The 13,726-nt window shown below is 45.1% G+C and overlaps 1 protein-coding gene across 7 annotated transcripts in view; it reads left to right on the forward strand.

The window, feature by feature from the left end:
* si:dkey-237h12.3 (teneurin-3) overlaps nucleotides 1-13,726 on the forward strand; it is a 322,689-nt gene that overhangs the window by 5,559 nt on the left and 303,404 nt on the right. For 4 of the 7 annotated variants that reach the window (XM_056290062.1, XM_056290038.1, XM_056290054.1 and 1 more), the window contains exon 2: nucleotides 982-1,237. The exons of 2 other annotated variants lie outside the window; for them this stretch is intronic. In XM_056290062.1, the coding sequence (XP_056146037.1) occupies nucleotides 982-1,237 (256 nt within the window). Of the gene's footprint in view, nucleotides 1-981; nucleotides 1,255-13,726 lie in introns of all 7 variants that reach the window. One more of the 7 variants, XM_056290030.1, reaches the window with a different exon arrangement.

Here is a 13,726-nt window from a genome sequence, read left to right on the forward strand (position 1 = left end):
TTGCACTGCCATGATTTGTGCTAAATGTGAGTATCGTATCACACAAGGTAATTAATCCATCTATTGTAACACACCCTGTGAGGTTTCTGTGGAGTCTTTGTGTAGAAGTCATCGGGTCTGAGCCCAGGGTTTCCGGGCTCAGATGAAGGCGGAGGTGGTACCATCCTGACCATGTGCACACACGTGCATGTGTACTGTGCCTTCAGCTGGCTCAAGCAAACACCTTTTCTTTTACAAGCAGCATATTTTAGGAGTTCTAATAATTTTATGATTGAAGAAAATGACAATTATCACGTTGAAGCATGTTTTATTAAAAAAATAAGGGTGCCCTGGTCAACATTAAATTAAATACAACATAAATGCTGATGTGTTAATTTACACAATTAGCAGCATCCATCCATCCATCCATTATCCAGACCGTTTATTCTGTCTGGGTCGCGGGGATGCTGGAGCCTCTCCCAGCAGTCACCGGGCGGCGAAGTTGTTTAAAGTTAAATCAAATATAACATCAGCTGTTGTGTTCATTTAAAGTTCACGTGGGCCCTCTTGCAGTGCAGTTGAACATAAATATAGCCTAAAAGCCTTTGCTTTTATTTACACTTTTCACATTTGGAAACTTCTGGAAAATTGCAGCTCTTTTTTCCTCTTCGGCAGTTTGGCAGCACCTTTCCAGCTGCACTGTGCTGATTACGACACAGCGCCACCACATCGGTAACGGCGTAATGCCACAATTGCAGTTAAAAATGACATCCACCGAGTGCAGCGCTCGTCAGAAAACAGTGTTTTTCATTAAGACCCCCGTTGAGAGCTGGAGGCGGGCCGGGATTTGACGGAGGCGGCCGCCTCGTCATTCTCTATGCAGGAAAAACCCTGCCTCAGGAGTAAATTGAAGGCATTTAAGTGTCTTCATTCAACAAGGTCTTTGGTCATTATTTGATTTGATTTTTTAATTTTGTCTGTTTTTTGGTGTTATCTTCACAGGACAAATGTTTTCACTGAGGCAGCTGGGTATTTGTGAGCCAGCCGCCCGTCGTGGTTTGGCCCTGTGCCCCGAGACAGGCCTGTCTCACCCCCTCAGCAGTTACAACAGAGGACCCGTCGCCACCGGGAACCATGAGCCTGGATCGCCGGAGCGTAACATGGCTCTGTGGGGACGGGGGGTGAAGGCCGGGCAAACCTCATGCCTCTCAAGTCGCTCCAGCTCAGCCCTGAACCTCACCGACATGGAAATGGATAAGTCGGACAATGAGATGGGTGAGTCTGCCATGCTTCTTGTTCATCCTGTTATCTGGATGTACTTTTCTAGGCTCCTTGTTTTACTGATTGTGATGTTGTAGGTCTGTGTGTGGAGGTTCATGCTACACTTATTCTCACTGTGAGTCATGCTGGATAAGAGCCGCTGCTAAATGCCTGAAGTGTCAGTGTCAAACGTTATCTGTGGGGTTCGGTTTCTTCGGTTTCCAAGTGGGAGAAAAGCGAGACGTGTTGGAGACGTGCGGCTGGATGTGCTGCGTTTGATGCGGAGATGAAGCCCCTGATTGGTGGGAGGAAGAGCGTTTCTGATTGGGCGAGAGCGGCGTTGTACCGGCGCAGACGTGCAGCTGCCTCCGTGTGGATCAAAGACAACTTCCCTCGGCATATGCAGAAAAGAATTTGGTCTTCCGACTGCGCGGTTGCGAGTCACCTGGTCTTCTCGGTGGGGGAGGCAGGAGTTTGATAAAGTTTCCCCGTGGGCTAGCGTGTAATCACAGATAGCTTTGTGTTGCTCAGTCTGAGGTTTTGCTTAGAATGTGTGCGGCGGTTGAGTGGGCATGCACAATGGCTGATTAAATGGGTTCAGTGGTTTGAAGTGCAAATGTGATCGCAGTGCAAACCCGAGATGGAGGACGGGGCTTTTCCCTTTGAACAGGGCAGATCTGTACTGCATTAAATGCAGACGCTGGATAGCACATCGCCGGCTCTTTCTTTTCTACAGTCAGCGTGCATTTTCATGTACGAGATGTTTTCTCTGGCTTTCTTCTCAGTGCGCTTTGAAGGGTTGAATATTGGGGATATCCTTCATATTATTACTATTTTTATCTTGGTTTGTATTTTTATTTCCAGTCTTAATAAGCTTTTTTATGTTTGAAGTACAGATGCCCCCTCGTAGATCATCTGCTTTAAAACAATAGCTTTTGCATTTATCCTGTCAGAGGTATTTAAGTGCCGAGTCCTGTATGACACTGCTGTGAAACATCTCAGATACTGGATCTTTCTTTCCTCCTCCATCATAAAACTGATGTGCAGCATGGGTCTTCACTACACACCGACACATCCACACTACAAACACTGCCCGTACACATCCACACTACAAACACTGCCCGTACACATCCACACTACAAACACTGCCCGTACACATCCACACTACAAACACTGCCCGTACACATCGACGCTACAAACACTGCCCGTACACATCCACACTACACACACTGCCTGTACACATCCACACTATAAACACTGCCCATACACATCCACACTACAAACACTGCCTGTATACATCCACACTACAAACACTGCCCGTACACATCCACACTACAAACACTGCCCGTACACATCCACACTACAAACACTGCCCGTACACATCCAAACCACAACCACTGCCCGTACACATCCACACTACAAACACTGCCCGTACACATCCACACTACAAACACTGCCCGTACACATCCACACTACAAACACTGCCCATACACATCCACACTACAAACACTGCCTGTATACATCCACACTACAAACACTGCCTGTATACATCCACACTACAAACACTGCCCATACACATCCACACTACAAACACTGCCTGTATACATCCACACTACAAACACTGCCTGTATACATCCACACTACAAACACTGCCTGTACACATCCACACTACAAACACTGCCCGTACACATCCACACTACAAACACTGCCCGTACACATCCACACTACAAACACTGCCCATACACATCCACACTACAAACACTGCCTGTATACATCCACACTACAAACACTGCCTGTACACATCCACACTACAAACACTGCCCGTACACATCCACACTACAAACACTGCCCGTACACATCCACACTACAAACACTGCCCGTACGCATCCACACTACAAACACTGCCTGTATACATCCACACTACAAACACTGCCCGTACACATCCACACTACAAACACTGCCCGTACACATCCACACTACAAACACTAGCTGTATACATCCAAACCACAACCACTGCCCGTACACATCCACACTACAAACACTGCCTGTATACATCCACACTACAAACACTGCCTGTACACATCCACACTACAAACACTGCCTGTATACATCCACACTACAAACACTGCCCGTACACATCCACACTACAAACACTGCCCGTACGCATCCACACTACAAACACTGCCCGTACACATCCACACTACAAACACTGCCCGTACACATCCACACTACAAACACTGCCCGTACACATCCACACTACAAACACTGCCCGTACACATCCAAACCACAACCACTGCCCGTACACATCCAAACCACAACCACTGCCCATACGACTACATCCTCGTTGGGAACCAGTGACATTTAAAGAAGTGACGGGCAGTTAAAATGGTGGTGGTTGATTAGACTTCCTTGACTAGAACCTCGAGTAACAGGAGAAGAAAAGATGAAGTCTGATGTTCAACAGCCTAACATTCAACTCATTCATATCTTGTCAGTAATAGTGATTATTACACTGGCTGAGAGTAAGACTAATGAGGAAGGCTGAGACTCTTTCAGAATGGCATCAAAAGCCGAACCCGTGATTTGTTTCGATGTCTGCCATCTCCTTTGGCTCGGCACACGGTGGACATTCAGCACCGCTAAAAGCTCAAACAAACCAAAGAGCCACTAGTGACCAGAACTTACCCGCCGCTCGCCTCCGGTCGGGCGGCTTGCCTCCAGCCGGGCGGCTCGCCTCCAGCCGGGCCTCTCACCTCTGGCCAGGCCGTTCACCTCCGGCCGGGCCTCTCACCTCTGGCCAGGCCGCTCGCCTCCGCCAAGCCTCTCACCTCTGGCCAGGCCGCTCGCCTCCGCCAGGCCGCTTGCCTCCAACCGGGCCACTCACTGTACAAGCCTTTCAGGCTTCCTGTCAGCCTTCGAAAGGCCCTCCGCTGAGATCCAACAACCCTCCACACACACCTCCTCCCCTCTCCTACACCTCCTCCTATAGCCCCTCTCACCACCTCCTGCTGGGTCTCTCCTTTGGAGTCTTGGAAATTCCTGAAGAGCCGCTCCATTACTTTTATGATAAAATAAAACAAATCCATAGGGGGGAAAAAAAACACATTGCGGGTGTTTTTTTCTCCAGTGCTATACTAAATGATATTTAATGATATTTATTTAATGCTATTTAATTATATTTATCCTAAATATATATACTAAATTATATTGCGTGTACAACAATCAAAAGCCAAGCTGAATGTTTAGTTTGAGCTGGGCTGAGGGTCAGTCTTGTGTTGGTCCGAACAGGACTAGAGCTGGGGGTTGGTCTGAACAGGACTAGAGCTGATGGTCAGTCTTGTGTTGTTCCGAACAGGACTAGAGCTGAGGGTCAGTCTTGTTTTGTTCCGAACAGGACTAGAGCTGGGGGTCAGTCTTGTGTTGGTCCGAACAGGACTAGAGCTGAGGGTCAGTCTTGTGTTGGTCCGAACAGGACTGGAGCTGAGGATCAGTCTTGTGTTGGTCTGAACAGGACTAGAGCTGGGGGTTGGTCTGAACAGGACTAGAGCTGATGGTCAGTCTTGTGTTGTTCCGAACAGGACTAGAGCTGAGGGTCAGTCTTGTTTTGTTCCGAACAGGACTAGAGCTGGGGGTCAGTCTTGTGTTGGTCTTAACAGGACTAGAGCTGAGGGTCAGTCTTGTGTTGGTCTGAACAGGACTGGAGCTGAGGGTCAGTCTTGTGTTGGTCCAAACAGGACTAGAGCTGAGGATCAGTCTTGTGTTGGTCTGAACAGGACTAGAGCTGAGGGTCAGTCTTGTGTTGGTCCGAACAGGACTAGAGCTGAGGGTCAGTCTTGTGTTGGTCTGAACAGGACTAGAGCTGAGGGTCAGTCTTGTGTTGGTCTTAACAGGACTAGAGCTGAGGGTCAGTCTTGTTTTGTTCCGAACAGGACTAGAGCTGAGGGTCAGTCTTGTGTTGGTCTGAACAGGACTAGAGCTGGGGGTTGGTCCAAACAGGACTAGAGCTGAGGGTCAGTCTTGTGTTGGTCCGAACAGGACTAGAGTGTTGTTTCTGAAGCTGTTGCTCTCAGATTAACAAAAAAAAAAAAGGTTATAGATTTGAGTTATTCTGTTTCTGCATGCCGAACTATTTTATCCATCATCCAGGTCTCACACAAGGACAAAGACATATCTTCCGAGTGTTCCACCTCCATACATCTCAGTCCTCTTTCTGTCGCCAGGCATCGCACTTGTGACTTTCACTATTTAATGAAGCAGCTCAGAGAAATGACCCATCCAGAGGTTTCCATCAAGTGAATGTGGACGCTGTAGTGCCGACAAAGGCCGTTCAGCCCCACTTATTCACAAATGAAGTCAGTATTTCATTCTAATTTCCTCCTGGTCCGCCAGTCTCCACACACACACACACACACACACACACACACACACACACACACACACACACACACACACACACACACACACACACAAGTGGCTGTGTTTTAACACAGGCCAAATGTCTCCCCCTCCGTTCATCCTGGACAGAGGAGGACACTGAGAGACTAAGAGGAAGATGAAGTGATTGTGTTTCTCACCCTCATCTGCTCCTTGAAATAATCCAGGAACTGTGGTTTCATTCCATCAGTCAGCATTCATTTTAGGGGATTAATAAAACAAACAAACAAAGTGGGTTAATACTTGAATTTGTTTAAAGCTGCAGTCCTTAATCCAAATGTAAAGCAAAGCGTCGCCCCAGTACCAAAATACAAATCACAGGACCGCAGCAGACTGATTGACAGGTGTCCTAATACAACAACAACTACATGTGTTTCTAATGTGTTGTGATGCTGTCACAGGTTTGTTCACATCATTAATGTTGTAGTAAAGACTGGAGTAAAACACACCCACATGTTCTATTACCACCGGCTGAGAAAGATACAAAATGCTTGTTTTATGTAATAATAATAATTTTGTTTATATAGCACTTTTGTAAAGCAATATTACAAAGTGCTTCACAAAAAAACAAAAACAAAAAAAGATTAAACCAGACAAGGCAAAAATAAAGAGTAAGATCAAATAAGAGTAAAAATAAAAACCGTATGAATAAATAAAAACAGCTATCACATATTTGTAAAAGCTTTCATAAAAAGAAAAGTTTTAAGATGAGATTTAAAGGAAGCTAGAGACTTGGTTTGTCTTAGCTCCACAGGCATAATTCCATTTCATGTAGTCACATAAATCACAGACTGGAGCTTTGACATCCGAGGGGATACCTACAACCCCTTTCCAAAACATCAAATCAAAATAATTTGTACATTTGTGATATTGGGCTATACAAACAAAATCGACTTAAATCTGTCAATCCATTACGGTGTGACAATACATGTCAACTTTTTAAAATATTGACTCAACTTTTTTGAAATCATGAACTCTTATTATTATTATTATTATTTTATTATATTATTATTATTATATTGTCATGATTATTATTATCGTCATGATAATAATGATAATTATTATTATTATATTCACCAACACCCCCTGTCTAAATACTGTTACCTTCCACCCGTAATTATTTTAATCACATTTTACTGGTCAGAAATTATTTTATTTTATACTCTGAAAGAACTTACTGAACTTTAGATGTAAAACTCGACTATTTATGTGAGCTCCGGAATAAAGGGCTGATTATGCTTCATCAGTAATGATAAGTTTTTTTTAACAATGAATGAAAACTTTTCCATGAAATTGTGTTTACGCAGTGCTCAATAATCCAGCTAAGGAAATCACATAAAGTTGAATTGGTTCATCTGGACACAGACTTCATCTGGACACAGTGTTTATCTGGACACAGTGTTTATCTGGGCACGGTTCATCTGGACACAGTGTTTATCTGGGCACGGTTCATCTGGACACAGTGTTTATCTGGGCACGGTTCATCTGGACACAGTGTTTATCTGGACACAGTGTTTATCTGGACACAGTGTTCATCTGGACACAGTGTTTATCTGGACACAGTGTTTATCTGGACACAGTACTTATCTGGACACAGTGTTTATCTGGACACAGTGTTCATCTGGACACTGTTTATCTTGACACAGTGTTCATCTGGACACAGTACTTATCTGGACACAGTGTTCATCTGGACACCGTGTTTATCTGGACACAGTACTTATCTGGACACAGTGTTTATCTGGACACAGTGTTCATCTAGACACTGTTTATCTGGACACAGTGTTCATCTGGACACAGTGCTTATCTGGACACAGTGTTCATCTGGACACAGTGCTTATCTGGACACAGTGCTTATTTGGACACAGTGTTCTTCTGGACACAGTGCTTGTTTGGACACAGTGTTCATCTGGACACAGTGCTTATTTGGACACAGTGTTCATCTGGACACAGTACTTATCTGGACACAGCATTCATCTGGACACAGTGCTTATTTGGACACAGTGTTCATCTGGACACAGTACTTATCTGGACACAGTGTTCATCTGGACACAGTGTTTATCTGGGCACGGTTCATCTGGACACAGTGTTTATCTGGACACAGTGTTTATCTGGACACATTGTTTATCTGGACACAGTGTTTATCTGGACACAGTGTTTATCTGGACACAGTGTTTATCTGGACACAGTGTTCATCTGGACACTGTTTATCTGGACACAGTGTTCATCTGGACACAGTACTTATCTGGACACAGTGTTCATCTGGACACAGTGTTTATCTGGACACAGTACTTATCTGGACACAGTGTTTATCTGGACACAGTGTTCATCTAGACACTGTTTATCTGGACACAGTGTTCATCTGGACACAGCGCTTATCTGGACACAGTGTTCATCTGGACACAGTGCTTATCTGGATACAGTGCTTATTTGGACACAGTGTTCATCTGGACACAGTGCTTGTTTGGACACAGTGTTCATCTGGACACAGTGCTTATTTGGACACAGTGTTCATCTGGACACAGTACTTATCTGGACACAGCATTCATCTGGACACAGTGCTTATTTGGACACAGTGTTCATCTGGACACAGTACTTATCTGGACACAGTGTTCATCTGGACACAGTGTTTATCTGGGCACGGTTCATCTGGACACAGTGTTTATCTGGACACAGTGTTTATCTAGACACATTGTTCATCTGGACACAGTGTTTATCTGGACACAGTACTTATCTGGACACAGTGTTTATCTGGACACAGTTTTCATCTGGACACTGTTTATCTGAACACAGTGTTCATCTGGACACAGTACTTATCTGGACACAGTGTTCATCTGGACACAGTGTTTATCTGGACACAGTACTTATCTGGACACAGTGTTTATCTGGACACAGTGTTCATCTAGACACTGTTTATCTGGACACAGTTTTCATCTGGACACAGTGCTTATCTGGACACAGTGTTCATCTGGACACAGTGCTTATCTGGACACAGTGCTTATTTGGACACAGTGTTCATCTGGACACAGTGCTTGTTTGGACACAGTGTTCATCTGGACACAGTGCTTATTTGGACACAGTGTTCATCTGGACACAGTACTTATCTGGACACAGCATTCATCTGGACACAGTGCTTATTTGGACACAGTGTTCATCTGGACACAGTACTTATCTGGACACAGTGTTCATCTGGACACAGTGTTTATCTGGACACAGTACTTATCTGGACACAGTGTTCATCTGGACACAGTGTTCATCTGGACACAGTACTTATCTGGACACAGCATTCATCTGGACACAGTGTTCATCTGGACACAGTGCTTATTTGGACACAGTGTTCATCTGGACACAGTACTTATCTGGACACAGTGTTCATCTGGACACAGTGTTTATCTGGACACAGTACTTGTTGAGAGACATCTCCCAACAAACACTGTGTCCAGATGAACCACTTCAGCTATCTGTGATTTCCATGAAATTGTTAAAAAATGACAACAATATTTCAGACATCTCTGTCAGGAAAATCACAACACCTTATGGATGAATGGAACAGTAAAATGGTCGTTTTGTGTAAAAAAAAATAAAAAATAAAAATCATGCAGGTGCTGGTGAGCTTGTATTGAATGTCTGATTATAGTTCTCCACCACTGATACAGTTGCTCCACAAGAACAATACTGCTTGATGAAATGTGCATGTTGGTTGGTTGGTTTTTTCTTTTAATGGTGTGTTTGTGTTGTGTTGTGTTATGAGAGTGGCCATTCCCAGTGTGATGCTGAGCAGCCTTTTTAAAGCATGACAGCATGATGCAGTCCATGGTGTGGCTGTCCACCTGTTCTTTCTCTCCATCCGGTCTTTCTTTCCACTTGGTCTTTCTGTCCACCTGGTCTTTCTGTCCATCCGGTCTTTCTTTCCACTTGGTCTTTCTGTCCACCTGGTCTTTCTCTCCATCTGGTCTTTCTGTCCACCTGTTCTTTCTCTCCATCCGGTCTTTCTGTCCACCTGGTCTTTCTTTCCATCCGGTCTTTCTGTCCACCTGGTCTTTCTCTCCATCCGGTCTTTCTGTCCACCTGGTCTTTCTCTCCATCTGGTCTTTCTGTCCACCTGTTCTTTCTCTCCATCTGGTCTTTCTTTCCACTTGGTCTTTCTGTCCACCTGGTCTTTCTCTCCATCCGGTCTTTCTTTCCACTTGGTCTTTCTGTCCACCTGGTCTTTCTCTCCATCCGGTCTTTCTTTCCACTTGGTCTTTCTGTCCACCTGTTCTTTCTCTCCATCCGGTCTTTCTTTCCACTTGGTCTTTCTGTCCACCTGGTCTTTCTCTCCATCCGGTCTTTCTTTCCACTTGGTCTTTCTGTCCACCTGGTCTTTCTCTCCATCCGGTCTTTCTTTCCACTTGGTCTTTCTGTCCACCTGGTCTTTCTCTCCACCTGGTCTTTCTCTCTACCTGGTCTTTCTCTCCACCTGGTCTTTCTGTCCACCTGTTCTTTCTGTCTACTTGGTCTTTCTTTCCACCTGGTCATTCTCTCCACCTGGTCTTTCTGTCTACTTGGTCTTTCTTTCCACCTGGTCATTCTCTCCACCTGGTATTTCTCTCCACCTGGTCTTTCTCTCCACCTGGTATTTCTGTCCACCTGGTCTTTCTCTCTACCTGGTCTTTCTCTCCACCTGGTCTTTCTGTCCACCTGTTCTTTCTGTCTACTTGGTCTTTCTTTCCACCTGGTCATTCTCTCCACCTGGTCTTTCTGTCTACTTGGTCTTTCTTTCCACCTGGTCATTCTCTCCACCTGGTATTTCTCTCCACCTGGTATTTCTCTCCACCTGGTATTTCTGTCCACCTGGTCTTTCTCTCTACCTGGTCTTTCTCTCCACCTGGTATTTCTCTCCACCTGGTCTTTCTCTCCACCTGGTCTTTCTCTCCACCTGGTATTTCTGTCCACCTGGTCTTTCTGTCTACCTGGTCTTTCTCTCCACCTGGTATTTCTTTCCACCTGGTATTTCTCTCCACCTGGTCTTTCTCTCCACCTGGTCTTTCTGTCCACCTGTTCTTTCTGTCTACTTGGTCTTTCTTTCCACCTGGTCATTCTCTCCACCTGGTCTTTCTGTCTACCTGGTCTTTCTCTCCAGCTGGTATTTCTTTCCACCTGGTCTTTCTCTCCACCTGGTATTTCTCTCCACCTGGTCTTTCTCTCCACCTGGTCTTTCTCTCCACCTGGTATTTCTCTCCACCTGGTCTTTCTTTCCACCTGGTCATTCTCTCCACCTGGTCTTTCTGTCTACTTGGTCTTTCTTTCCACCTGGTCATTCTCTCCACCTGGGCTTTCTGCAAGAATCTGTATCATTTATCACATACACATGAAGACAACGAGCTTAACCCCAACACAAAAGAGTCTAAAAGCAACCCTTCCTATTCCACCACTTCCATTACATCAGACAGGGAGTTACTGATAACTTTGTCAAATACATAAACACTTCTCTACCAGGAGGCAAAAGACATATTATTTATTTATTTATTTATTCAAGTTCTCCGACAGAACTCTTAAAATAACATCTTTATTGTGGCTTTATGTTGGGTTGGTGGTCTGACAGGTGCCAGATGTACGTAGTCTTGAATCATTATGTGTAAGGAATCTGCTGCTCAGCGAGGCCATCTGCCTCCAGATGATGAATATGAACATTTAGGCCCAGCAGGTAAAGTCAAGTTATCTCCAACATCTAAATCATTAGCTGTGTCTGGACTGCTGAGGACAGAGAGGAGGTGTTCCAGCTGATGGACAGGCAGCTGTGGCTAGCTAGCACTCAGCCAGGCTCCATTCTGAAAGACATGTCTTCATACTGATGCTCCTCTCATCCATCACAGGAAATATGACGAATTAAAATGGCAAGGGATGTAGACAACGTTAGGAGGTTTTACCTAAATATGACAAACAGGATTTCTGATTTTGTTTTCAATACATTATTTCATAGTAAATTGCAAATTATTTTAATAAAATTGCATAAAAATCAAAATTTCCATCGTTAAACAGATGAACTGTGAAATCCTACAGCTGTCACTCTTTCTCAGCTACAAGAGCTAAAATAATAATAAAATAATAAAACAAAACTCGGAGACAAAAAAGAGCTTTCACCTCGGTGACGGACTGAATCCAGCTGTAAATGCCCCATCACTGTGGTGGTGAATGCGACATGAGATGCCGGGCCGTCATGGCTGCTGTCTGTGTTGTGTGCTGATCAGCCAGGAGTGTGGACGGGTCGGCTTCAGAATTGATATCGGAGCCCTCGTGCAACGTTAATACCTGCATGTAACACAACCACAGCATCACCCACCATACTTGTACTCCAAATGGGGCATGAAATGCTCGGTGCCAATCCATAAGTGACGGCAGTCATCCAGTACATGTGACATCCCCCCTACTCCGTATCAAACATCACACGGCGGCGGTGGTGACTGCTGAGCCGCCCTGCCACGAGCTCGCCTCTGATAATTCATATCATCACGGGTGGAGGAAGCCTTTACCTCCCAGCCAACCAGCTTCCTTAATGTGTGATGAAGGGTGAACAGTGGGAGCACCCTTGTGTCCCTCATGAAGATTGGTACCACCATGCTGCTCTGCAGGGCGCATGATGCTGAACACTTGACAAAATAACTTCACTTCATTCAAGTCATAAAAGTACCCGTGTTTTTTCTCCCCATTTTGCATTGAAGTCCAGGCGTGAATGAGGCGAGGGAAAGGTTAATTAAATCTGTAGAGGAGTCCTGTCAGTGTGTGATGCAGCACAGCAAGAACCACAACCCTCCAACAGCCGCTAATGCTCCAGACACGAGAGTATTTTTACTGGCGTTCATCCTGTGTGTGTGTGTGTGTGTGTGTGTGTGTGTGTGTGTGTGTGTGTGTGTGTGTGTGTGTGTGTGTGTGTGTGTGTGTCTCTCTCTCTCACACACACACACACACACACACACACGCACACACACACTGTCAAAGGTGACACGCCATCTGTCAAACTCGGTCTCAGGTGCAGGCCATGTATTGTAAGGGTGACAGTCAGACATTCACCCTCAGTGCCTTCATGATGCCATATGGCTCCTGGCTCCATCTGAACACAAACACAAAATAGGCGGAGAGTTGTTTTATGGTAGAGACCTGACTGTCTGCGACACCTTGAATGAGAACTCCAGTAACGGCAGAGAGATGAGTTTGGAGGGGGCACGCGCTGCCTTGCTTGCTGTCATTTATCGTTTATCCTTCTTGCTGGTGCTGTCAATAATGAAGCGCTGGTAGAGTTGGCACCGCCTATCTGCAGGCGATGTGGGACACGGTGGCGATGGGCCAAGCTGTCAGCACCGCCACATCGCTCATCCATCTTCAGATGAGTTTCTGCTTTGTGTTTGGGTCCAGTTTGGGAAGCTTGCTGGGGTTTCAGTAATGTAAAGGTCAGCACTAGCTGAACCCTCATCGGTCTGAGCAACAAACTCAAGAATCAAGTAGAACTTTATTTTCATTGTGCCAAGCACACGGAAACTGCAGGTGTGTCAACTTCAAAATGGTAGATACAAAAAACAGATAACAAATGTAAAAATATCAGCAATAAAAAGTACAGAGTCTAAATGATAAAAATGCAAAATATAATCAGTATAAGGTATAAAATACAGTTAACGATAAAATACAACTTACAAAGTGCAAAAACATCATCAGCAGAAATGCAGTAAAGGTTCAGTGGACAGATGTGATGTGGTTTAAGTGACATGTGAGTAAATATTGCACGTGCCCAATGGTGGCAGCACATCAGTCTCGTCAGACTGAGGAGAGGTCTGAGTTCATTAGTCCACAGCTTTGGGAAAGAAGCTGCTTTTCCGTCTCTTTGTGCGTGTGCGGATTGATCTGAAGCACCTACCTGATGGGCGGGGCTGAAACAGATGGTGTCCGGGGTGTGTAATATCTTTTTTGAAGTTCTTAACCCTCCTCACACAGCAAGTGCTGTGAAGATGTTCTAGTGAAGACAGCGCAATGCCAACAATGTCCTGTGCTGTTTCCACAACACGCTGGAGGGCTTTTTGTCAGC

Source organism: Lampris incognitus, chromosome 1, assembly GCF_029633865.1.
Source record: "Lampris incognitus isolate fLamInc1 chromosome 1, fLamInc1.hap2, whole genome shotgun sequence".
NCBI classification, from domain to species: domain Eukaryota; kingdom Metazoa; phylum Chordata; class Actinopteri; order Lampriformes; family Lampridae; genus Lampris; species Lampris incognitus.